Source organism: Rhinolophus sinicus, linkage group LG04 (assembly GCF_036562045.2).
Source record: "Rhinolophus sinicus isolate RSC01 linkage group LG04, ASM3656204v1, whole genome shotgun sequence".
Classification (NCBI taxonomy): domain Eukaryota; kingdom Metazoa; phylum Chordata; class Mammalia; order Chiroptera; family Rhinolophidae; genus Rhinolophus; species Rhinolophus sinicus.
In genome coordinates, this window is record NC_133754.1 from 188,846,288 (window position 1) to 188,869,240 (window position 22,953).

At 63.1% G+C, this 22,953-nt stretch overlaps 2 protein-coding genes and 1 long non-coding RNA gene across 11 annotated transcripts; 1 reads left to right on the forward strand and 2 right to left on the reverse strand.

The window, feature by feature from the left end:
• Positions 1 to 6,658: 6,658 nt before the first annotated feature.
• LOC141571219 (uncharacterized) lies at positions 6,659 to 8,537 on the reverse strand. Its single transcript, XR_012496028.1, has 2 exons — positions 8,308 to 8,537; positions 6,659 to 7,798 (listed from the first exon to the last, which is right to left on the reverse strand). It is a non-coding gene; the product is annotated as an uncharacterized LOC141571219 (long non-coding RNA).
• Positions 8,538 to 8,650: 113 nt separating this feature from the next.
• Positions 8,651 to 17,307, forward strand: NOXA1 (NADPH oxidase activator 1). 8 transcript variants are annotated; one of them, XM_019756711.2, is made up of 14 exons: positions 8,658 to 9,088; positions 10,305 to 10,387; positions 11,107 to 11,215; positions 12,340 to 12,474; positions 12,805 to 12,948; positions 13,817 to 13,879; positions 14,174 to 14,217; positions 14,639 to 14,771; positions 15,880 to 15,919; positions 16,115 to 16,173; positions 16,393 to 16,547; positions 16,699 to 16,810; positions 16,910 to 17,024; positions 17,127 to 17,307. In XM_019756711.2, the coding sequence occupies exons 1-14, from the start codon at positions 8,912 to 8,914 to the stop codon at positions 17,282 to 17,284; spliced, it is 1,527 nt and encodes a 508-aa protein (XP_019612270.1). In that variant the 5' UTR covers positions 8,658 to 8,911; the 3' UTR covers positions 17,285 to 17,307. The 8 variants fall into 8 exon arrangements, with proteins under 8 accessions (XP_019612274.1, XP_019612275.1, XP_074187531.1 ...); XM_019756712.2 differs by having other exon boundaries at positions 8,659 to 9,088; positions 12,805 to 12,912; XM_019756715.2 differs by lacking the exon at positions 17,127 to 17,307 and having other exon boundaries at positions 8,651 to 9,088; positions 16,893 to 17,024.
• Positions 17,264 to 22,033, reverse strand: ENTPD8 (ectonucleoside triphosphate diphosphohydrolase 8). 2 transcript variants are annotated; one of them, XM_019756717.2, is made up of 10 exons: positions 21,881 to 22,033; positions 20,631 to 20,774; positions 20,424 to 20,541; positions 19,643 to 19,793; positions 19,400 to 19,559; positions 19,077 to 19,307; positions 18,727 to 18,990; positions 18,466 to 18,576; positions 18,114 to 18,248; positions 17,264 to 18,037 (listed from the first exon to the last, which is right to left on the reverse strand). In XM_019756717.2, exons 2-10 carry the CDS (start codon positions 20,754 to 20,756, stop codon positions 17,846 to 17,848), a joined length of 1,488 nt encoding a protein of 495 aa, XP_019612276.2. In that variant the 5' UTR covers positions 20,757 to 20,774; positions 21,881 to 22,033; the 3' UTR covers positions 17,264 to 17,845. The 2 variants fall into 2 exon arrangements, with proteins under 2 accessions (XP_019612276.2, XP_074187529.1); XM_074331428.1 differs by lacking the exon at positions 21,881 to 22,033 and adding an exon at positions 19,910 to 20,140 and having other exon boundaries at positions 20,631 to 20,764.
• Positions 22,034 to 22,953: the final 920 nt, after the last annotated feature.

Below are 22,953 nucleotides of genomic sequence, written 5' to 3' on the forward strand. Positions count from 1 at the left end.
GAGCTCCCATCCCCCTCTGGCCACCGCATGGCAGAGGAAGACTGGCTTGGCAGACCCGTGGCGAGTGATCCACAGCCCGCTGACCTCTCAGAGCCCTCGCTGGCCCCTTCGTGCCCCTCCTCTCAGGTCACAGGTGACCCTGACATCCAGTACCCTGGCCCCACCCTGGGGGAGGGAGCCCAGGGCTCAGTGGGAGATGCCTGCCCTGGAGACCTGGGCCTTGTCCAAGCTGGAACCTAACATTTACATGAGAAAGACACTCACCTTTTCAGCATTGAGTTCTGGTTGCAGCCTCAGCCGTGCCCAGCATGATAGCCTGGCAAACACAAAGGGAGCAGGTTACACTGGGCCTGGGGACAGGTAGCACCGTGTGTGTGTGTGTGTGTGTGGGGGGGGGGGGGGGGGCTTCCACGCTGCTGCACAGATGCCTGGTCACCTCCCTGTCACTGGCTCAGCCACAGCTCCTGTTCAAGTCCAGCCATCAGCCATGTGGCCCCAGGCCCAGGGGCCTGGAATCCAGAAGCCTCCTGGCTGACAAGCCCCCTGTACTGAGCCAGGCCCCACACTGCGGGGGGTGGGGGGCAGGAAGGAATGACCCCCAGCCCTCCCAGGCTGGGGTGTGGCCTGGCTGTGGGTGCTGGACCAGAACTTGCTGATGAGTGGGTAGAAGACCAAGATGGGGGGCCAGAAAGAGGCAGAAGCCCACCCCACGTACCCATGGAGCCCAGCACCCTGCTTTCCCCACACCTACTCCCTGCCCCAGCCCCCCCAGAAGCATCCTCCCCTCAGGCAAGTAAGTGTTGGGCAGGCACCCCCTGACTCTGTGCACCCCCAAACCACTAACTGAATGGCTGTCTGTCTCATGGAGGCAGAGGTGGTATGGTGTGTGTGTGGGGGCACGCACAAATCTGGCCCAAGACCCATAGAGCAAGAGGCTCTGCACCCCATCACTTTCGGGGGCAGCTGTCCCGCGGATGGGGGAGTGGGCGTGGCCGAGAACTGGACCCTGACACTAGGCTGCCCAGCCAGGCCCAGGGACCTCCTCCTACTCGGCGGCAGCGCAAACGCGAGGCCCTGAGCGCAGGCACGTAGGGCAGGCCGTGCTATTAATAATTCCATACATCCCGCTCCCATTATGAGCAAAAATAACCCGCAGAGCAGCCGCCCCTCCTGCACAGCTCACAGAAAGGACCAAAATAGCGGCCTGGGAAAGGCCGTTCCAGCCTCCAGCCCACATCTCCCTGAGGGTGGGGCCAAGGGCTGGGGGGCCTTTCCCTGCTCAGCGTGCACCGACCGGCGCCTCTACAGCCTGGCCAGGTTCCAGGAGTTCGGCCTCTGCCAGGCCCCAGGGGCCCAGGGCCAGGGGAGGGGACAGAAAGACAGGAGACAGGGTTCAGTGCTGGGGGAGGGGCACAGGGCAGGGGAGGGGTCATAGGGCCAGAGTTCGGAGAGAAGGGGTTGTGGGAGGGATGCCTCCGGGATCAAGACCCTCCCACTCTCCAGAGCAGGATCTGGGCCAGTGACTCCCCAGATGTGAGAAGGGAGGTGGGGCGGGGCCACAAGGTGAGCCCCGCCCCCCACCTCTGCAGCCTTCACCTTCAGGCTGGTACAGCTCCGTGGAGGATAAGACTTCATGCTCCTTCAGGCCCCAGCCCTCTATGGGCCCCAACCCATCCAAGAACCCCTCTGAACCCTGAAGCGAGGCCTCAGGCTTGCAGGGGGTAGGCTGGTATGGTGGCCTGAGCCCATGGGCAGGCCGGGCTCTGGCCCTCACAGCAGCTGCTGGAGCTTCTCTGCGGAGGTTGGCCTAGGGCCCGCTCAATAACCCCCAGGCTCCCCTCTCTCTGCCTGCCAGGACTCCTTTCCCCCAAGGAGCCAGCGGCACCCAGGGGGCCTGCTGTGCCCACCCCAGCCTGCTCACCCGCTGCCCTGCAGTCAGGGCCCTCCAGGAGTGGACACTGTGTCCACGGGCTGTGGAGAGGGTGGGGGCCGGTGTGGGGGGCCGGCTGTGCTCAGAGCCTGGTCCCACCCACCCCAGGTGTGTGGCTTAGGCCTCACCTGTGGCGTGGGGTGTACACACCACATGGCTGCACAGGGACGCTGTCAGAGGGCCCTGAGGTGACTGACATGCGGTCCCCCTCCTCCTTGGCCTGCTCTCCCGAGTTTTCCCAGAGCAGCCAGCTTTCCGTCCAGGCCCGCCCAGAGCTCTGCACGCATCTAGGGCGCCCTCTCTCGGCCAGGCGGCCTGCGTGGATGCTGCAGGGGTGTGGCTTGGGTGCCTGGGGCTGGAAGGCCATGACACCCCCAGGGACAGTTTGGGAGGTGCCCTCGTTCTGCAGTGCAGCCCCAGGGACTCTGTGGCCTGGAGGTTGGGCTGGAGGGAGGGCCCAGAACCAGGTATCACCCAGCCACGCGAGAGGGACAGGCTTTATCTGGAGCAGCTGCGGTGACCTGGGGAGACAGCTGGCAGGAGAACCACCTCCTCTAGGAAGTCCCCCTGCCTGGCCCCCATCTTGGGGTTTGGGGGTCCATATGGCTCTGTCACTGCCATCGGGCCTTGTTTAGAGTTGGTGTCCAGTCGTTTCTCGGTCTGAGCTTCTGTTGAGGTCACTGCAGGCCAGGCTGCCCACTGCCCCCTGCCTGGTCACATGGGAGGCCCAGCAGGTGTAGGAAGATCACCCACCAGCCCAGGCCCCGGGGCAGAAGGTGGGGAGGGGCTCAGACCCCACAGAAGGACCTTGCCCAGGGCTGGGCCCACCTGGCACCTTGTGGGCCTTCCTGACCTCCACCTGGGAGGATGAGAGAGTCGGCCACTGAGAAGGGAGCTGCTGGGTGCCTGGGGGCTGGGTCAGGGAGGGGCTGCAGGAACCTCTGGCCAGACAGGGCCCAGAGCCGCTGCTTTTTGGGAAAATAACTAAGAAAACCCAGAGGGGCCAGGGCAGCAACTGTGGGAAGACGGTTCCATGGAGCCCCAGGGCTGTCCGCTGGGGGGGGGGGGGGAAGAGGGCCTTCTCCTGGGTCTTGGACCCTCAGCGTGGGCCTGGAGCCAAGTCCCCCCCTCCCAGCCCCATTTTAAAGCAAAGCTATCTTTTTACCTTGATAAGCTGTTTAAAAAATGTAAATAAAATAGCTCAGCAGACAAAGGTGGGCATTCATGTCTCCAGAACCAGCCGCCTCGACATGAAATACGGCAGCACACTGAGTGGTGAGTGTCCGCTGATGCGAGTGGACAGGCCTGGATGCCGCAGCGGTGGGCACTGGAGCATGCCCCGCCTGCGGGCGGCCGCTCGGGACAATGGCTTTTCTTCGCAAAAGGGCCTGTACGGGACAAGAGCCCCCTTTGTGTGGGGATCTGTGCCTCAGGGCGGCGGCCCATTCAGGCGGCCCAGACACTGAAAGGCCGGGGGTGACAGCAGCCTGCTGACCAGCCCTCTGCGTCTCTGGGCTCTCTGCAGGTACAGCTGCCCACTCAGCCTCCGAGAAGGGCCTGGGCCGCAGGCGCAGGACGCCCATCCCACATTATTCCCAGCAGGGCCACCTTGGTTTCTCAACGCCATTCACCAGCCAGTAGGCCAAAGCCCGGGCCGAGCGTGACAGGTGGCAATGCCACCAACACCCACTGCACACCTTTGAGGGACAGGCGACTGGGTGAGCAGTGTGGGTGCCGAGCAGGAGTGAGCCTCCGGATCCCACAACGTGATTGTCACATCGCACGGCCCTGGGGGCTCCCCTGTGCCTGCAGCAACAGCTCAGAGCCACGCCCCAGGGCGCCTGTCCTGCTCACCGCAGGCCACCATCCCACGCCTCCCACAGACCCAGATCACTCCCAGGAGGGACCCAGGTCACTCCCTGCGCTCCTGGCTGGGCCCCAGGACGCTGAGCTGAGACTCGGGGCTCCATCTCTCCCCGCCCTGCCCCCCCCAAAAAAATCTTCTGGGCTGAGATGGGAGCCGGCCTCCCGCACAGAGAGGACTCAGCAAACACACTGCGACTGCAAAGCCGTAGTTCTTACATGGAGACCCGGCTGCTCAACCCCATATTTGCACCGTTACCTTCTCGGACCTGCCCTTCCTGCAGCAAGGGCGCAAAATGACCCCTCAGGCACCCGAATACATGGCTCACTCCGGACGACTCTCCACAGAGACCAATGACCTGTGCCCCAGGGGGCCTGCACTGTGCTCCCACACTGAACCCTAAAAATCAGGTGTGTCATTCCGAGAGGCCAGCCCTGGGGGCTGCTGTGGGGGTTGGATGGGGGCCTGCCTGAACCCCTGAGGAGTCAGTCCTCCAGAGTCACCAGTGCTGGACTCAGCTGGTGCCAGGGCACTGTGAACACAGGAATGGATGCCACCCAGAGAGCTGGCAGGCGCAGCGCCCAGGACTCGGCCATGCCTGCCGTCACTGAACAGACCCTGCTGTCGGAACAGGAGCCAAGTGCCTGGTGTGGCTTTGGCTGCAGGACCCCCACGGGGACCCACAGGAGGCTCCATCCTCAAGGAGCAGCACCCTGCCCCCAGCCATGCCAACACGGAGGCCCAGTGACCTGGGGGTGGGCCTGGGCAGGGGCAGGAGGAGAGAAGGGGCCCAAGGGGTGCCGTGTGGGCAGAGGACTGTTACTGTTGCATAGCTTCTCCCACAGACAACTCCTCTTATCCCTGAGAGTACTTCCAAAATTTAATGAAGGTTGGGCAGCAGCTTCCCAGGTAAGTGCTTTGCCACACGCTTCTGGGCTAGAGCTGGGGCATCCCTGCACCCCTGACCGAGTGCAAGGGCCCAGTGGACACCCCAGAGGGGAGGCTGGGGGGCCGCAGTGTAGACTCAGGCACAGCCTGGGGACTGCACCAGGCTCCTTCTCTGCTGGTGCCTGTGAGGGCCCCTGGTACCGAGGCTAGGCATGGCTCTGAGCTGGACCCCACGTAGCTGGTCCCCAAAGCCCCCCCCAGCAGTCCCTACAGTGCAGGGTGGACCCTGTGAGACCTCCACCCCTGGACCCCACAGGCAGACCTGGCCCATGGGCTGAAATTGGAAGGAGCGTCCCCTCTTCGGGCCCAGACTGTGTAGAGGTCACACACTTTGAGCTTATCCTCCTGGTGGAGCCATCGGACATGCACCAACCAGCAGGGGCTTCCCGTGTGTGCCCTGCAGCTGCAAGATGCTGACCAGCCGCTCCACCAGATGGGGGAGGAGGGCTCTCCACGAGGATTCTGACCGCATGGGCCTGCAGGGCCCAGGGTTCCCCAGGGGCCACTTACAACCCTAACCCATCCGGACTGGCCCCTGGGTGGGGTATGCGTTTCCTCGGGCAGCCATGACAAAGCACCGCAGAGGAGCGACTTGGACAACAGGCATTTATCGTCCCACATCCTGGAGGCTGGAAGTCCCAGGTCCAGCTGTGGGCAAGGCTGGTTCCTCCTGCGGCCCCTCCCCTGGGCTTGCAGGTGCCCATCTCCTGCCTGTGTCCCCACATGGTCCTCCCTCTGTGTGTCTGTGTCCTAATCATCGATTACATAGGAACTCATTTTACCTAAATCACCTCTTTAAAGACCCATCTCCAAACACAGTCCCATGACGTGCTAGTGTAAGGGTTTCGACACATGGATTTGGGGGGTGCACAAAATTCAACAGTAACAGGGGAGCAGGACACTCACAAGTCCTCCCCTAGAACGAGAAGAGGCTCCCATGCTGGCTGTCCGGGGAAGGGTCACTGCGCCACATGACCCTGGGGCCAACAGAAAGACGCCTGTTCCCTCTGACCCTCCGAGAGCTGGGTCTTCTGCCAGTTCTCCCAATACCCCAATATCTGTTTCTATTTGCTTCTTATTTGCTTTTATACTATTTATAAAGGCAATTGTGCCTATAGTAGAGTATTTGGAAAATTAAATAAGTGCAAATTTTGTGAAATTTATGCAAAAGAAAACTGTTAATTTTCCACAGTCACCTCCCGTTCACCTTCTGGTTAGTCCTCCATCTGTCTGCATGTGTATCTCTCTCCCAGGGACACGCGATCAGGGGCAGTGCTCTGTTTATATGTGGCCCCCCAGGCTGCTCCGGTGCCTCCCCCAGGGCTGTGCCCTCTGTGGTGACAGGTGCCCAGGTGCCTTCCCAGCATCACCGCTGCCTCAGCAGAAGCCTGTGTGGAGCCGGACCCCACAGCCCAGCCATCGGGCCCTGGGCACAGCTCCCAGCCCTCCTCTCAGTGGCCACCCCACCCTATGAGGCCTGTGGGGCCCCTCGCTCCTACTGCAAGAGAGGCCATCATGGGGGGAGCCCTGCCATAGCAGTGCACTGTCCACGTGTGGTCCCCCACAGCTCATGGGCAGCCTTCCCCCATGCGAGCCCATGGTCAGGTTTTTGTCCCTGAGTTCAGGACAAACTGTCATGGCCCTGATGGCCTTTCCACTGCGGTCGCCCACCCTGCTGGTCAGCGTGGGAAAGGACAAGTGACCAAATGGCTCTTGTGGGAGGGGAGCTTTTCCTAATGCTGTCAGAGTGGGAACCTCTACAGTGCCAAGATTTGCTACAGATGCGTCCAACGGGCGTGGCAGCTAGCGTCCAGCCCCCAGCCCAGACCCGGGCCATCGAAGCTCAGCTCTGCTTTCCTCACATCACCTTTGTCTTTCCCAAGCCCTGGACTCCGTTGTAAAGATCAAGTCCACACTCACCCCAAGGCAGGCTTTTTTATTTTTTAAAAAGATTTTATTGGGGAAGGGGAACAGGACTTTATTGGGGAACAGTGTGTACTTCCAGGCCTTTTTTCCAAGTCAAGTTGTTGTCCTTTCAATCTTAGTTGTGGAGGGCGCAGCTCAGCTCCAGGTCCAGTTGCCGTTACTAGTTGCAGGGGGCACAGCCCACCATTCCTTGCGGGACTTGAGGAATTGAACTGGCAACCTTGTGGTTGAGAGGACGTGCTCCAACCAACTGAGCCATCCAGGAGGCAGCTCAGCTCAAGGTGCCGTGTTCAATCTTAGTTGCAGGGGGCGGAGCCCACCAAGGAGTTGAACTGGCAACCTTGTGGTTGAGAGCCCACTGGCCCATGTGGGAATCAAACGGGCAGCCTTTGGAGTTAGGAGCATGGAGCTCTAACCACCTGAGCCACCGGGCCGGCCCCCTGCCATCTTTTTTTGGTTGTTTTTGTTTATTTGTTTGCTTCCCCCCTTCTCCCTCTTCAGTTCAAGCCGTTGTTTCTCAGTCTAGCTGTGTAGGACACAGCCCCTTGGCACATGCTGGTGTTATGAACCTTGCGCTCCCCCGTGGCTGAGGCAGTCGGTCGCTGGTTGTTGGTCGGCCACTCACAGCAGCTCATGGCAGCTCTCGCTGGCTGCTGGCCACTCACGATGGCCACTGGCCACCCATGGCGGCACACAGTAGTCCACGGCAGCACACAGCAGCTCACTGCCAGCCACTCATGGTGGCACATGGTAGCCCACAGCAGCACACAGCAGCCCACAGCAGCTCACACCAAACTCCAGCTGCTCAGGGCAGCCCAGCTCCAGGCAGAGCTGTTGTTCACAATCTTAGCTGTAGAGGGCGCAGCTCACTCACCCATGTGGGAATAGAACCGGTGACTTCCGCTTTAGGAGCACCTGTGCTCCAACCACCTGAGCCACCAGGTGGGTCCAACACCCTCCATCTTTACACACAAGGCAGGATATGCACATGGCCAGCGGGTCTGCTCCGGCTGGTGCTGGGTTGCAGCCCTTTTTCCTTTTCCTGAATAAATCCTTTTTGGTGATGGAATACCTAGTCGATATTACTGCTCAGTCTACACCCTCCATCTCTGGAGGAAAGATGGGGAGCCCTGCGGAGGGTGACGGGGACAGGTGACATGCAGCACATGAGACGGTCCTCAAGTGTGGCTGGGGTGTTGCCGTGACCTGCTTTCCCACGGGGGGACCCGGGGACGCCCCTCTGGCCCCGAGTTGGGGTCGGGCTGCACACCAGGCTTCCAGAAACCTGGGCCTCCGTTTCCCCACCTGGGGGTGAGGGCCAGACCTGCCCCTCCAGTCCCTCACAGCTGGGTCCCTCTCCAGCGCTGGGCGCTGGCATGGGAGACTCCAGGCCACTTGTGGACTGTGCCCTGTGCCCCAGGACCTGCTCCCACGGCCCAGCCCTCCCCGCGGAGCCCCGCGGCCTGGTGGGGAGGGGCGACAGCGGGGACCCTGGAGGCCTGTCAGGCCGCCAGTTAGGCCACGAAGGGGCGCTGGGCTGAGCCCCAGACGACCCGCAGCCCTTGGCCCAGCCCTGCTTCCTGGCGCCCCAGGCGATCCGAGCCTGCCCCACCTGGCCCGCGCCCCAGAGGTTGCTCACCTGTGCGTGCGAGGTCCTCCCGGAACCTTGGCCCGGCCCCGGCAGCGACGTCAGCAGCAGGCCGGGAGGGTTTCCCCGGAGCACCGAAGCCAACGCAGCCGTGGGTGGGTGGGAAAGGGGATCCTGGGGGCGGCCAGGGAAACCCGAGCTCCGAGCTCTGGGCGGAAGTCGGAGGGTGGGGCAGGAACTGAAATGGGCGGCCCAGGGCGGGGCTGACTGGGAGGGGGCGGGTCCAGATCCGGGAGGGGCGGGCTAGTGCGTGTGGGCGTGGTCGGGGTGGGGCCATGCCGGGGCGGGGCTGACTCGGGGAAGGGGCGGGGCCGCTCTCCTGCCAAAGGGCCACGGTGGACCGCAGGAGGCGTGTGCAACCTGTTCACCGACGTCCAGCCCCCAGCACCACGGCCCAGCGGCCCTCCGCCCCTGATCCCCCGCGGGCTTCGGAGGGTTCCCGGCAACCCCAGCCAGCTTCCGGACCCAGGTGTCTCTACTCCGCGGTCCTCGGCCCCCCAGTTATCCCACGGGACCCCCAACGCTGCCGGCCGCACGCCCGCCCGGAAGCAACGACTTACCCCGCGGCCGGGCCGGGCCGGGTGCCGACGTCGCCATGCCCTCGTTCGGCGACCTGGTGCGCGACTGGCAGCGGGGCGCGCAGGCCGTGGAGCGCGGGGATTGGGGCTGCGCCCTGCAGCTCTTCTCGAGCGTCCCGGACCCACCCGCCAGGATATGCTTCAACGTGGGATGTGTGCACCTGCTGGCGGGGGACCCGGAGGCCGCGCTGCAGGTGAGTCAGGTAGCTCCGGGGTTGGCTTCAGGGACCCTACCCGCGAGGAAGCCGTCCTCTGACCCTGGGGTGCCTTACTTACCGTGCACTGGGTCAGTGAGAGCTGTGATAAAGCCCAGGGCCCACGCCCTTCCTCCCGACGGTCACCTGGAAAAATCGCTCCGGTGTTCTGCCTCAATGAACACCGACCGCAGGTGGGACCAGTGTGATCCCAGGATCCCACCCTGAGCTGAGTCAGGGCTCCCTCAGTGCCTCCACTATGTGGTGACCATGTGCCAGACTCTACAGTCGTGGGGCGGGGCACTGGTTCTGGTGCTCGCTGCCCAGGTGCTAACATACCTGGAAACGCTTGAGGCTGGATTCCCTGGATAGGGGTTACCTGTCTCCTAAGGTGTAGGGTTTGGGCCAGGGGCTTCAGCCGATGCCTGTCGTGATGATGAGGAGACAAGGTCTGTGTCCAAATCCCAGATCTCAGTGCTCACCTGTCTCCCAACCTGCTCCTGGAAGCAGAACCAGAGCTCAGGGGTGCACAGGGCCACTCTCTGCCCTGTGAACGCTTTGTAATCAGGAGATGCATGCTCCGGGGCAGAAAGCACCAGTTCCTACAGTTGTGCAGATGGTCAGTGAAAAGTCGCAGATGCAAAGAGGATGTAAGAGTCCCGATGTCAGTGCCATTGGAGGAGATGGGACCACACCTATCATGTCTTACCTCTGCATACAAACCCACAGTTCTCAGTAACCTTTTCAGTTGAAAATGTCCAGGAAAGGAAATCTGATCTCTGGACAGCAGGTGACTGTAGGCGTGAGGTGGTCCAGTTGTCACTTCTGCATACTTTAACTTCTGTGATTTAAGTGGGGAGAGGGGCCCGGGGTTGTGGGCAGAGGCTCTGAGGGCTCACTTCTCCCCACCTAACAGGGGGAGAGGGACTATTACTAAAGGCGGTCAAGGTGATGGTAGTAGCACAGGCGTCCTGGTTGGGAGGCAAAGATTTTAAAAGGTAGATGGAACGGCTACCATTACGAAAACCGACTGTCTCTGAGAAGCAGGACACGAGGAAGGGCAGAGCTGGGACTGCAGTCTGTCGTCTGCACACTACATGAACCTTGATTTGGCTGCTCTGTGTGGCGGGAGAGCAAACAGAGCCCTGGACAGCAGCTGTGACATGGGCTGATGGGGTTATAGACCTTGGCATTGCATGGGCATCTCTGTTCCCAGGCATTTGACAAAGCGGTGACCAAGGACTCCTGCATGGCTGTCGGCTTCTTCCAGCGAGGAGTGGCCAACTTCCAGCTGGGGAGGTGAGCCCAGGGGCGCCTGTTCCTTCTCTGACGGCCCTTTGTACTCCTGCCTCCGCCTCTCCCCCACAATCACCTCTCACTGACCCCTCCTGGACGGAAACCTGGGAGCAGGTGCTGTGATCACACTGAGCCGCACGCAGGGCAGAACTGTCTCCATGCCGGTGTTCACACAGCGCTTTCCTGGGCACCCCTGTGTGCCTCCCACGTCTGCTGTGTGGGACTGGTGTGTTTACACCCAGTGCAGGCATGGGGACCAAGGGAGGGCTGCAGCAGTGTGTCCCAGGACGGAGGAGCGTGGGGCCTCCCTACTCGCTGGGCTGTCTGCCCTGAGGCCCTTCCCAGAGCATCAGGCAGGGCTGCAGGACAGGCCCCGTGCTGGGCGGGCATGCTCTGGGGCAGCCTCCCGTCTCATCTGCAGAAGCCTCCCTGGGGGTGAGGGTCCCGGGAGGTACCACCCAGCTGGGTCTGGGGTGCAGACAGGGGCCCCAGGCAGGGGAGCAAATGTCCAGGATTCAGAGCTGGGTCAGAGCACGGCTGCGTACTGAACCCTTGACCCGTTGTGGGGACTTGAGTGCCCACTGTGGGCTGAGATCTGGGCGACCAGCCCTGCCCCCAGCAGGTGTCCCTGGAGCTGGGGGTAGGGGAAGGAGGAAGGCTGCAGCAGGGCTGGGCCCCTTTTTCTGCGGCTGCTGAGGCCCTTGGCTCCCCTGCTGCCACAGGTTCCAGGAAGCCCTGTCCGACTTCCGACTGGCCCTGGAACAGCTGAGGGGCAATGCCGCCATTGACTACACACAGCTGGGCCTGCGGTTCAGACTGCAGGCCTGGGAGGTGAGCATGCCTTGGCTGGTGCAGAGAGCTGGCCTCCATTGGCGGAACTGGCTTGGGGCTCCCAGGTGCTGCCCATGGCTGGGCGGCCCAAGTGGTCCTGCCCGGCCCCTGGGTTCCTGCACGCCCCGTCCTCTGGGTCCTGTTGTTACTGTCACAGCTGTCCCCGCAGTCTCTGCCAGTCACTCTTCCCCCAGGAGGCTCAGGGTGGCAGTGAGGGTGGGGCCACCAGGAGTACATCCACCCAGAACAGGGGTGGGGAAGGAGGAAAGGCGGGTCACGGGAGGGGGCACAGCTTGGCTGTGGGCCCCTGGCAGGGGCAGGCAGGGGGTATCCCCACCCTTGGCTCTGCACTTGGGCCTGTTCCCGGCCTCTGGGGACAGTGTCAGCACTGAAGGAGGGTTGTTGGTAGAGGCCCAGAGTGCTCCCAGCATGCTCGGAGCCTGTGGGAATCCTGGAGGAAGCCCAGCAGGGGTGGGTCCCTGGCCCATCTGTGTCCCCCGCCCTGGACATTGAATAGTGCTGGGCAGGGCGTGCAGCTGGCCTGGCCATGACCCCCACCAGGATCCCCAGAGGGTGGCCAGCTGGCTCCAGGAGCATGGTGTCACCTGGCAGGTTACAGGGACAGGAAGAGGGCCTCAGGAGGTCTGTTGGTCTCTCCTGTTGACATAAGGTGGAGCTGGGCAAGTAGTTGCTGTCCCCACAGCAGCCCAGGTGTCAGTGGGAGGCTGGGCTCCCAGGAGCACCAGGTCCCTGCTGGCGACAGCCTTAACCCAATCCAACGTGTCTGTCAAAACGACCTTTCACATGGGGGCACGGGACAGGACCCCAGACTCGTGGGGGTGCAGGGAGCAAGGAAAGATGAAGGGGTCCTGCCAGATGCAGAAAGGAGGTGAGACAGGCGTGGAGGGTGCTGCAGAGATAGGAGACCAGCCTCTGATGTTCAGAGCAAGGGACCCCTGCAGTGGGCTCCGCCAGGCTGGGCGCCTGGAAGAGCTCTGGCAGCTGTGGCTGGGGGGGCGTGGGTGCCACAGCTGGATGGGGCGGGGCTGGGACTGGGGTCCAGGGGTGGGGCCAGGAGCAGGGGCTGGCCTGAAACCTGGAATCACCTTTCACCTGGCTCCCAGGTGCTGTTCAACGTGGCCTCAGCACAGTGCTGCCTGGGGCTCTGGGCCCAAGCCACCCGCAGCCTGGAAGAAGCCATCTCCAAGGGGCCGGAAGGGGCCCGCAAGGACCTGAGAACTGCCCTGGACCAAGTACAGGTGAGGGGGCAGGTGAGGGGGCAGGTGAGGAGAACTAGACCCGCCCTGCCTCTCGGGCTCCTGAGCTGACTCAGATCGGCCTCCAGGGCCCATAGCCCGCAGTTTGGGACTCACATCTGTGCAGACCCCCAGAACCAACTATATGAGGTGAAGAAAGTTCTGGAGGCTGGGGCCCATGTGCGCAGGTGTGGAGTCTGGCTGAGGGCTTCCCGTGGCCTGTCGGAAGTGGGTGCGGGCATCAGGTGACCCTTCTGCTCTGAAGCCCAGGGCCTTCAGCAGGTGCAGGCCTGGTGAGCTGCTCAGGTGTGCATCGGTTGGCCCTCCCTCCAGAAACAGGCCTTCCTGCAGCCCCGGCAGGTTCCCAGGGGCGAAGTCTTCCAGCCCCACAGGCGACAGCTGCAGCACCTGGCACCTGTGGATTTCCTGGGCAAGGCGAAGGTGAAGAGGGGCAGCTTCTCGCTTCTTGGGCCTCAGGTGCTTAGGGGCCAGCAGCACCCAGCAGGCCAGAGAGGGGCAGGTGGCCAGACCCGTGCTGAGTCACAGGGTGTCCTGAGCACTTGGCTGTGTTCATGGGGACACATGGGGTCTGGTCCATGTTGATACAAAGGCCTTGGGGGGTGGAGAGTGGGCCCAAGGCTAGGAACAGTGTCTCCAAATGGGACTCAGGTGTCAGAGCTTTGGAACCAGGAGGCAGGACCTGCCAGAAGCTGCCCGCAGAGGGTGGACCCCCCAGCGGTGCTCCCTGCCTGCCACCACTGCAGCCACGGCTCCCAGACAGCGAGGTCCCAGGGAGGATGGTAGGCTGACGGGCGCAGCATGCCCACCCTGGGTCAGGCCGGTGGCACCACATCACAGGACACTGAGGAGCAGCTCTTCCCCCAGGGCAGGGTGCATGTGGGGAAGCAAAGGACACGTGACTTTGGTTTCAAGCTGGTGGCCCTTGGGCCAGCCCGACATCCCTGGTCACCAAGGGCCAGCATGCCATGTGCAGCCAAGGGTGAGGGCATGTGGCACAAACACCACGCCTCTGCCCATATCTGCTGGTGGAGTCCAGGGTGGGGCTGCACTGACCCGTCAATCACAGTAGAAGCATTTCTAAGAAGCAAAATCTTTTAAAAGTTGTATTACGAATAAGTTTAAATGGTCAGCGCAGATGTTTCCTTTATCCAATTTGTTTCCACCTCTCGGGGGAGGTCTGGCCATCTTGGGCCCCCACCCTGCAGGTGGCAGACATGGGAGTGTGGGGCGGGCAGCAAGGGCTGGGGGAGCAGAAGTCTCAGGGCCCCTGGGGGTGCGGCTGGGTGCCCCCTGACCCGGCAGCACCCCTGCTGTCCCTCACCAGGTAGTGGTAGCCTCTGCTATCCCTGACGACCAGCACGAGGGTGTCCGGCCTCAGCAGCCCCAGGTGGGTGGACAGCCTTCTCGCGAGCCCAGACCTGTGCTCTGGCATTTTGCAGGTCAGAGCACTCCAGACCCTTTCCTGCTGAGGAAGGAAAATACCACACATGCTCTGAGCCCTCCCCGGCCGCCCCAACATTCCTCTGATCTGAAATTGGAATGACTATCCCATCCCATATGACAGTCTGTAAAATCATGGAGCCTTGCCTGGGGGAGACGACGCCAGCCCACTGGCCCCCAACACTTCCCCATGGGGGTCTGTGTCCTCAGCCTTAATGAAGTTGTCACCCTGTGCCTACAGGTTCAGGATGGGGATGGTAAACCCAGGCCTGGAGCTGGTCCCAGGTAGGAAGGGGCGTCTCCCTCTGCATGCTTGGTTCTCCCACGCATCTGCAGTGGCCACTTCCCTCCAGGGCCAGGGCCATCACGTCCCCTTCCCAGATTGAAACTGGCCAAGCCCCTGGTGCCAGGAAGGGGCATCCAGCCTCTCTCTGCCCTTCCCAGGACCCTGTTTGTCCAGAGGTCCAGGGTTCCCTCTGTCCTGAGCCCGTCCTGCTCCCGTGGGACCACTGCTCAGGCCTCAGTGGGCTCCAGAGGGTCACAGGACCCCAGGCAGCAGGGAGGGTTGGCGCGAGGAGGCTGGGCAGCCCCCACTGACATCACCACGCCCAGTCCTCACAGAGGGGGCCGCTCCACCTGGCGGTGTTCAGACTGCACAGGGTGCGGGCCCAGCAAGCCCTGAGAAGGGGGCCCCATCTTCCCCCAGGGCTCCTGATATAGGCCCCTGCAAACCTGGCACGCCCCTCAGCCCCAGGATGCCCCCTGATGCAGAGATGGAGATTGGCTCTGGCCAGGCAGGGCAGGCTGACCGCTGCATGCCTGGCACCTACGATGAGCAGGCGAGTGATCCCAGGCCAGGTGGGGCGGGCAGGGGCCACAGTACTGGGAGGACCCTCAACCCCAGGCCGAGCCTGAGGACCAGTGGCCGCAGCAGGGCACCATGAGGGTCTGAGGACAGGACAGGCGGCCTCCTTGTCCACTGGGAGATGAGCGTCGGCTTCCTCCATCAGACCAGGGATGTGGCCCGAGCCAGCCACCATAACCGATGCCTGGGTTGGGGGCGTGAAGCCCGGGGCCTGGCGGTCCCTGGGGGCATCCCACCCTCTGGCAGGGCCCCCCATCACCCCAGCCTTCCTTCCTGGATGGTGGACATCCCGGATGCCCCAGGCTGGGGTGAGGCTAAGGAGGGGACACAGGCTGACCACTGGCCCGAGCTAGCACCAGGAGCTGAGGGTCAGCCATGCCCAGGAAGGTGGTAAATCAGGGGACATGGCCAAAAACTGGACGGTCAGCTGCCCTTTGTGCCTTGGGGTTCGGTTCACTTAGCTGAGAGTCAGCGCCCTGAAAGGCAGCCCCTCCCGTCCCAGCTGCAGCGGTCAGAGTGGCTGGTGCTGCCTTCGCCTGTGAGTCTGAAGCACTTGACCCTCCTGCAGCTTTAAGTGGCAAACCTGCTCGAGTCTAAATGCTTCATTTATAAACTTACACAGACTGTCAGACCCCCGTTTGAAATGAGGGTCTCAGTCAGCTGGTCAGTGTGGCTGGGACCTGGGCCCTTCTGGGGTGTCCCACTGCCCCTCCAGCACCCCCACTATAGATGCCCCACACAGGCAGGAGGCTGGTCTCTGGCCTTGGTTGTCAGCCTCCCGGGGTCAGTGGGGTCAACCCACTGGAGCTGCCTCATGTTGGGGTGGGGGAGGGACAACTGACCCATGCCCACAGGACACAGTGGCCTGTCTGGGTCCCCAAGCCTGTGGGGACCTGGTCTGTACCCTGAAGTCAGCCCCAGCATCGTTTGGGTTTGTGGCTTCCGGCCTGGCCAGCTCAGCTCACAGGCCACACCCCTCACCACTGGCTCTGCTGGGTCAAGGTCCAGACACCAGGCCTGGGGAAGCTGCACCCACCCCAGGGCCCCAGCGGGCCCAGCAGAGCCTGTGGCTTTCCTTGCAGAGGCCCCACACCGAGCAAGTTGGCAAACAGGTTCTTCCAGGTATGGGCGTCCTGAAGGGGATGGGGGTGGGGGTGGGGCGCTCTGTGGAGGGAGCAGGCACCTGGGGGGCTGGGAGCAGCCTCTTTGATCCCCAAGGAGGAAGTGGACCTCTCTGTGGGCCGTGGTGCTGGCAACCCCTCTAAAAAGTCCCCTTTGGGGGTTGGCCACCTGAGTCCCTGCTCCATGCCTCCACAGAGCTGCCAGCAGCTAGTGGCCCAGAGTCTGGACCCTCTCAGGACCCCTCAGGTGCTGGGGTAAGAGGCCCCTACTCCCCAGCAATGTGGGGAGGTCAGGCCCCATCGCTCTGAATGGCCCAGGCAGCCCAGCTGATGAAGCCTTACTCCCTTAGCCACGGCCCCTCCCACCCTCTCAGTCCAGCCCTCACCCCTAAGGCCCCAGCCCACCACAGCCAGGCCCTGGGCACACAGGCCTGGGGCTTCAGAGACCCGCCACCGCCATTCGCCTGGTCCCAGGGAGTGACTGTGGAGGACCCCGAGGCCTTGCTGACCATCACGGTGCAGTGTGCCTTCACCCTGACCCTGAAGGCCCCAAGAGGAGCTGACCTGTCCAGCCTGCGGGCCCTGCTGAGCCAGGCCCTCCCTCTCCAGGCCCAGTGTGGGCAGCTCAGGTGGGTGGGGAGGCCAGTGCCTGCTGCTGAGCGGGTGGCCCGATGGGACCCCAGGGCAGCTGGCAGTGGGGCTGGGTGCACTGGCTGCAGTGTCACAGGGCAGCACCATCTCACAGCCCCTCCCTGCCCAGGCTAATGAATCTTTTTGCAGTTACCGAGACCCTGGTGACGGGCACTGGGTCCCCCTCCCCGAGGAGGAGGCCCTGCAGAGGGCCTGGTGGGATGCGGGTTCTGGCCCCACCGGGCTGCAGCTCCAGTGCCGAGTGAGTCTGGGGATGGTGTGGGCGGGGGCGGGGCAGCCATAGGGCAGCATCCCAGAGCCTCTGGTGCCCACTGGCCGTGCAGCATCCCCTCTGCCACAGGGAGTAGGCGGCCGGCCTGTCCTCTACCAGGCGGTGGCCCAGCATGGCTACTGTGCCCAGGGGCCCGAGGACCTGGACCTGCAGCCGGGGGACACCGTGGACATCCTGTGTGAAGGTTGAGCAGGCAGCCGCCCTCCCCGTCACCCTGCTGGGGCCACCTGGGCACTTGGGGTTTCTGTGAGTGGATATTGCTTACTGCCCTGATGTCCCCTTGCAGTGGACCAAGCATGGCTGGAGGGCCACTGTGACGGCCGTGTTGGCATCTTCCCCAAGAGCTTCGTGGTCCCTGCCAGCCAGTGTGTGAGATGCCATGCCCCCCCACCCCCCGGGCCCAGTGAGATCAGCTCTGGAGGGTCATGTGGCAAGAAGGTTTAATAAAAGCAATCTGCTCACCAAGATGTGACCCGTGTCCTGGGCTCAGCCTCTAAGCTCCTGACGCTCGAGAGTGTGGGGTGGGCGGCTTTCTGAGAAGCTCATGGCCTCTCAGACCGGGCAACAGCAGGGGTCTAGGCTGGGCCTTTCCCACAGCCTCCCGAGGCTCTGCTGGCCCCTCCCAGGGAGCCAGGCCCCTGCTTGCTCCAGCCGTCTCGCCCCCCTCCCAGGCTGGACCGGTCCCCATCTCTCTGATGCCGGAGTCACAGTGTCAGAATGTGCTGCAGGGTCCTGGCAGCCTGGTGTTTGTGCAGAAAGGCCCTGCTGCCCTGGAAAGTACAGTGGAGGAGGGGACCCAGGACGGGAGGCCCTGGGTGAGGACCACGGCACAGCCTCCTGGGCCAGAGCGACCCTGAGGGCAGAGCCCACAGGACAAGCCTATCAGGGGCCCCTCAGGGGTCAGGGGCTCAGCACAGCTCCGGCCAGCTCATGCGTCCAGGCTGGGGTGGCCTCACCAGGCTGTGGGAGGTGGGCCTCTCCTGCCGGCACCAGAAGGCAACTGGCTTAATCGTGAGGCCAGAAGAGCTGGGCCACAGCCACAGCGAGGACAGCCACGAGGGTCACCACCATGAAGACGACACTGACTGCCCAGACTCCATAGCTCTGTGCCCGCCACTGGGCGGGCAGCTCGGCGGGGATCATGCTGGTCAGGTTTAGCATGTAGCCCAGCGTCCAGCCGATGTCGGTGCCCCCAGCCTGCGGGACACATGGGTGGTCAGGGCTGCAGCCAGCCACCCAGAGCCCCACACCTCTCCAACCCAGGAGGCGGCACCTGCTTCCGGAACTCAATGCTGGACCAGGTCTCCTCTCTGAAACCATAGCCGTGGACTAGGAGCGTGAGGATGTACAGGCCCGAGGCACAGTAGTCACGCAGCCAGCGCTCCTGCCCCGGCCAGGTCATCTCCACCTGGACGCAGGAGGTGCGCGTCAGGTGAGGCTCAACTTCCTGGGCCACCTGAGTCTGGTCCCCTCAGGGTCCTGACCTTGGGGCTCCTGCCTGGAGTAGGATAGCTCCCCCAAACCTCTGGCCACACTGGCCGGAGTGGGGTCCCCCAAGTCCCTGCTCAGTGAAGCTGCAGCCCAGGGAGGCGGGAAGCGGGCAGGTGGCCCTGGGAACCACCTACCAGCTTCCAGTGCTTCTGGCAGAATTCCCAGACAGTAGCGTTCGCGGTGGCCAGCGGCTGCCCGGAGGTGAGGTTCAGGAAGTGGAAGGTATAGTAGAAGTTGGAGAAAGCCTGGAGGAGGGGACGGGTGTGTCTGCACTGGGGAGGCGCCCAGGTAGGCCGTGTTCCCACCCCACCCACATGGGGTCCCAGAGTGCTGTGCCCACCTGTGGTCAGGCCCCTGGGGCTGGGACCCTAGAGCAGGACAGTGTGGGTACTCACGTAGAACGGGCCCCGCACGGGCGGCTGGTAGACCCCACTGAAGGCGCAGTTGTCTCGGCCCTCGCAGCTGGAGAAGTTGAAGAGGTCCCGGATGGCTGAGATGCAGGCCCCGGGGTTCCCTGTCCCTTCCACAGTGAGGTTCTGGGGGAGGTCTGGGGGCGCTGTGGTGTGCACACAAGGCGACTCGAACACAGACTCCAGGGACAGTGTGCCCTGGTAGCCACTGTGATAGCATGGGTGACGGACTCGGGGGACCGGGCTGCTCTGCGGGGCGGCGGAGGGGGCCTTGAGCACCTGCAGGGGACACAGGCGCCCCCGCCCGGCCCAGGCCCTGCCCCCCACCGGCCCACCTGCACCAGCCCCGCCAGGAGCCTGAGGAGCATCTGGTCCCGCCCGAAGCAGAGGTAGCTGTGGGTGTAGACTTGGTGCTCCGAACCGTAGAGGCGGAAGGTGGCCTCAGTGCTCTTGTCCAGAATGGGAACTCCGGGCACAAATGTGATCTGGGTGGAGGCCCCACCCATGTCCAGGGCACCCACCAGCGTCCCCTCCGGAGGCTGGATCCACTCCCCAGAGAAGGAGAACTGAGCACAGATAGATGGGGAGTCAGTTCCAGGACCAGCCACGTTGACCCAGCCCTGCTCAGCCAGCCCCGCCCTGGGGCTGCCCATGGCACCTTGACTAGCAAGCCCAGGATGTAGTTGATGGTGATCCAGCCTAAGGCGCCTTCATCCTGCCCGGCCAGGAGCTCAGAGCCCCACAAGTCCACAGGAGCCTGGCGCAGGACCCGAGTGACTGCTGCGAAGATGTCTGCTGCCTGAGAGCTGTTCTTCTGGCTGCGCAGAGAGGAGCAGGGGCTGAAGCTGCTGGGAACCGGCACCTGCTCACCCGTGGGGCAATGGGAACACAGACCGCTCACCTGAGCAGCCTCATGCCGGCAGTGGCCCCCAGGAACATGGGGGTTCCCTGGTGCTGTGCCTCTGGAATCAGTGTCAGCGCCTCCTCCAGGCAGCCCCGCAGGCTCTCACCAGCCTGGTCGGGGCTGGAGGCGTAGGAGGAGATTCCGGGCCCTGAAACACAGCACCCCAGGATGAGGCTCGAGGCTCCTGGCCTCGGCAGCTGGCTGGGCTAAAAGGGCCTGTGGGGGCTTGGATAGTGGTCCCCAAAAGTGGGTCCACATCCTCACCACTGCCTGGTACCTGCGACTGTGACCTTATTTGGACAAAGGGCCTTTGCAGATGTGATGAAGTTAAGAATCTAGGGTGAGACCATCCTGGATTCCGTGGGTGGGCCCGGAATCCAATGATGGGGGCACTTGTAGGAGAAAGGAGAAGGTGTTTGAGGCACAGGGCAGAAGTCTTGTGAAGCCAGAGGCCCAGTTGGAGATAGGAGGGGTGCGAGCTGGAGCCACCAGAAGCTGGAAGAGGCAGAAAGGGCAGGCGCGGTCTGTGCATGCTCAGGAGGGGATGTGTTCAGAGCCCTGGGAGTCACCCCACTGACCGGCTATGCCATCGTGGGCCCCTCACTCGCCCTCTCTGAGCCCCTTCCTGTAGGTGGATTTGCTGACGGCTGAGGGATAAACACAGAGCTCCTCCCCGGCTCCAGCCTGTGCCACTTCCCAGCCTTCCACCCCCAGGAGCCCCGTCAGGGAGTGGGCAGCTCCCAGCACCCACCCACTGTCAACAGGACTGCCCACTGACCTTTCGCCCGGCAGGCCAGGGCCTGGCTGACCACGCCCGTGTCATTCTCCTTGTCTGCGGGCCACCGATACACAAAGAGCGATGTGTGGGAGGACCCGGCATCCAATACGATCCCAAACTGGGAGTGACACCCGAGTCAGGAGGGCGGGGGCCCGGCACCGCGCTCAGCCCAGCCCAGCCTCCCCCACTCGGGGACTGGGGGTGCACCTTGATGTCTGTGGGCAGGAAGACGTTGGTGGCCTCCACCAGGATGAGAATGAGTGTGGTGATGCCTGAGGCCACTGCAGCCCCCAGCAGGGCCGTCATGACCCGCTCCTTCCAGGTCAGCCTCATGGTGGGGCAGGCCTGGTCCTGCGGGGAGTGGGCAGCAGTTGGCAGACGCTACCACTCTGGGGCTCAGCCCACCTTGGCTGCGCTGGTGGGCAGGGCCAAAGACCAGGCCTTGGGAGCCCAGGGTGTCACCAGCATCAGAGTGGCCTGGTCTGGTGACAAGGCTAGCCTGAGACACACGGCACTGATGGTCCAGGAGAGACCCTTTAATGTCACAGCAAGGATGAGTAGAGCTACCCGCCCCCCCCACCTTCCCTGGACCCCTGCTCCCCCCTGCCCCCGGGAAGACAGAGCCCCAGCTCGGCAGGTCAGCTCCAGACTCAATTTGGAGACCCAGGACCCCCCCATCCTGCCCCCTGCTCCTCTTTGTGGTCCCTCCCCAGGTGGAGCCCTGAGGCCAGATGGGTCTAATGCTGCCAAATGGCCCCCGCCTATAACCCAATGAATGAGGCTGGTGGGGTCCCGGGAAGTACATCTTCTCAACTGGAGGACCTTAAGGCCAAGAGTTCTCAACCAAGACAGCTGGCTTCTGGCTGGAAACCCAGCCTCCGGTCTCTCTAACTGAGTCTGAAACTCCGTAGTTGGCCCCAGACGCCTCCCAGCAGCTGGCTGGGGCTGACCCAGGAATGCAGTTTGCCCAGGACTGTGGCCTGGCAGGGCCCCCTCCAGGCCCCACCTGTCCCCCAGCTGGGCCGTGCACACACACACCAGGAACCTCAGGCCAGCTGGCACCACTGCCCGAAGGAAACTGCTCTCTGAGGTTCATGTGATGTTGTGCCATATCGTATATCCCGGGGCTCCCGGCCTCACGGACTGTGGGCTGTGCTGTGTGGCTCTGATCCCATTTTACAAAGGGGGGATGGGGGCTCAGAGAGGGGACCTGCTAGAGCCGCAGTCAAGCCTGGCCCAGATGAGACCAGCACCCAGGCCACTGGATGTCTCACAGACACACATAGATGACAGACGGGGGGCCAGGGACACAAGGACCCTACCTGAACTCCACCCCCAGAGGATGTAGCACCCTTAGCCCCCAGCCTGAGTCCCCAGTGGGTGGGCAGACTTTCCCCAGAGTCAGACCATCCTCCCCGGACCGATCAGCACCCCCCAGACCTGGACAGCCCCCTCACCTGTTGAACAGCAAGAAGGAAGTTGTCCCTCAAACACCTGCCAGGTGCTGCTCTGCCTCTCCCTGTCCCCACCCAGAGTGTCACTGCCCACCTGGAGCTGGGTCTGCAGCTGGGCAGGTGACTGGGCCGGAAGCAGGAGAACTGTGGCCAGAGCTGCCAGGCCAGGCAACTGCGGCTCAGTGGGGGTGAGTTTGGGCCCCTGCCCAGGGCCAGCCCCACTGCTAAGGGTTTCCCCACCCCTGCCGCCCAGGCTGTCCCCTCCACTTGCCGTGCAGTCACCACTCACCTCTGCCCACCCTGCTCTGGAGGCTGCTCAGGCTTTGTTTTCATACACTCCCCTCCCCAAAGAGAAGAGTGCCAGGGTTCAGGCTAAGGGCAGGTCAGAGTCAGGTGACTAGGAAGGGCTGGAGGCAGAGGGCTGGGCCAGAGCAAAGGCCAGCGGGCGGGGCAGCCTGTAAGGGGTAGGGGGGCGCCTCAGCCCCCCGCACTGGCCAGTTGGGCTGCTTTAGGCAGGATCTGTCACGTGTGGGCTCCTGTGACTGCCGTCACGGTCAGAATCGCCCAGCGCAGCCCCCTGTACCCCTCTGTGGTCAGGCCCTGCCCTGGCCCCCACACCTTGGCTGTCCTTTGCAGTTTAGTCTCTGGGAGAAGGTCCCTGGGATGCACTGAGCCAGGCTCTCGCATTCAGCATGAGGCCCCGAGGCCCAGCCGTCCCTTGTCTGTGCCCACATCCAGTCCAGTAGCACAGGTGGGCCTCCACTGTGGAAGACATTTGGGGAGTTGCCACTGTTTGGGCAGAAGAGCGAGAACACTCACGCACAGGTCCCCGCTGGACCTACGCTGTCGTCAGGAGGCAGACCACTGGCCATTAGGTCAGGTCACTTTTCGCGTGACTCGAAACGGCCCCACCATTTTCTAGAACAAGAGACCCCATTTCTCTGCATCATTTGCAGTACTCCGTTCCTGATTTTCACCCTTCTGACAGGTGTACAGTGACGCTTCGTGGTGACTGTCATTTGCACCAATGGCTGCCCTGCTGGATACCGTCCACGTCCTAATTTGCATACACACAT

Excerpts from the sequence above, each read along its gene's own strand:
- NOXA1 (XM_019756711.2), top strand. The coding sequence starts at position 8,912 with ATGCCCTCGTTCGGCGACCTGGTGCGCGACTGGCAGCGGGGCGCGCAG. Across the intron at positions 10,388-11,106 it reads GCCAACTTCCAGCTGGGGAG|GTTCCAGGAAGCCCTGTCCG; the intron begins GTGAGCCCAGGG and ends CTGCTGCCACAG. Across the intron at positions 13,880-14,173 it reads TCCGGCCTCAGCAGCCCCAG|GTTCAGGATGGGGATGGTAA; the intron begins GTGGGTGGACAG and ends CTGTGCCTACAG.
- ENTPD8 (XM_074331428.1), bottom strand. The coding sequence starts at position 20,756 with ATGAGGCTGACCTGGAAGGAGCGGGTCATGACGGCCCTGCTGGGGGCT. Across the intron at positions 20,141-20,423 it reads CCTGGCCTGCCGGGCGAAAG|CTTCTGGTGGCTCCAGCTCG; the intron begins GTCAGTGGGCAG and ends TGCCTCTTCCAG. Across the intron at positions 18,249-18,465 it reads GCCAGAAGCACTGGAAGCTG|GTGGAGATGACCTGGCCGGG; the intron begins GTAGGTGGTTCC and ends TCCTGCGTCCAG.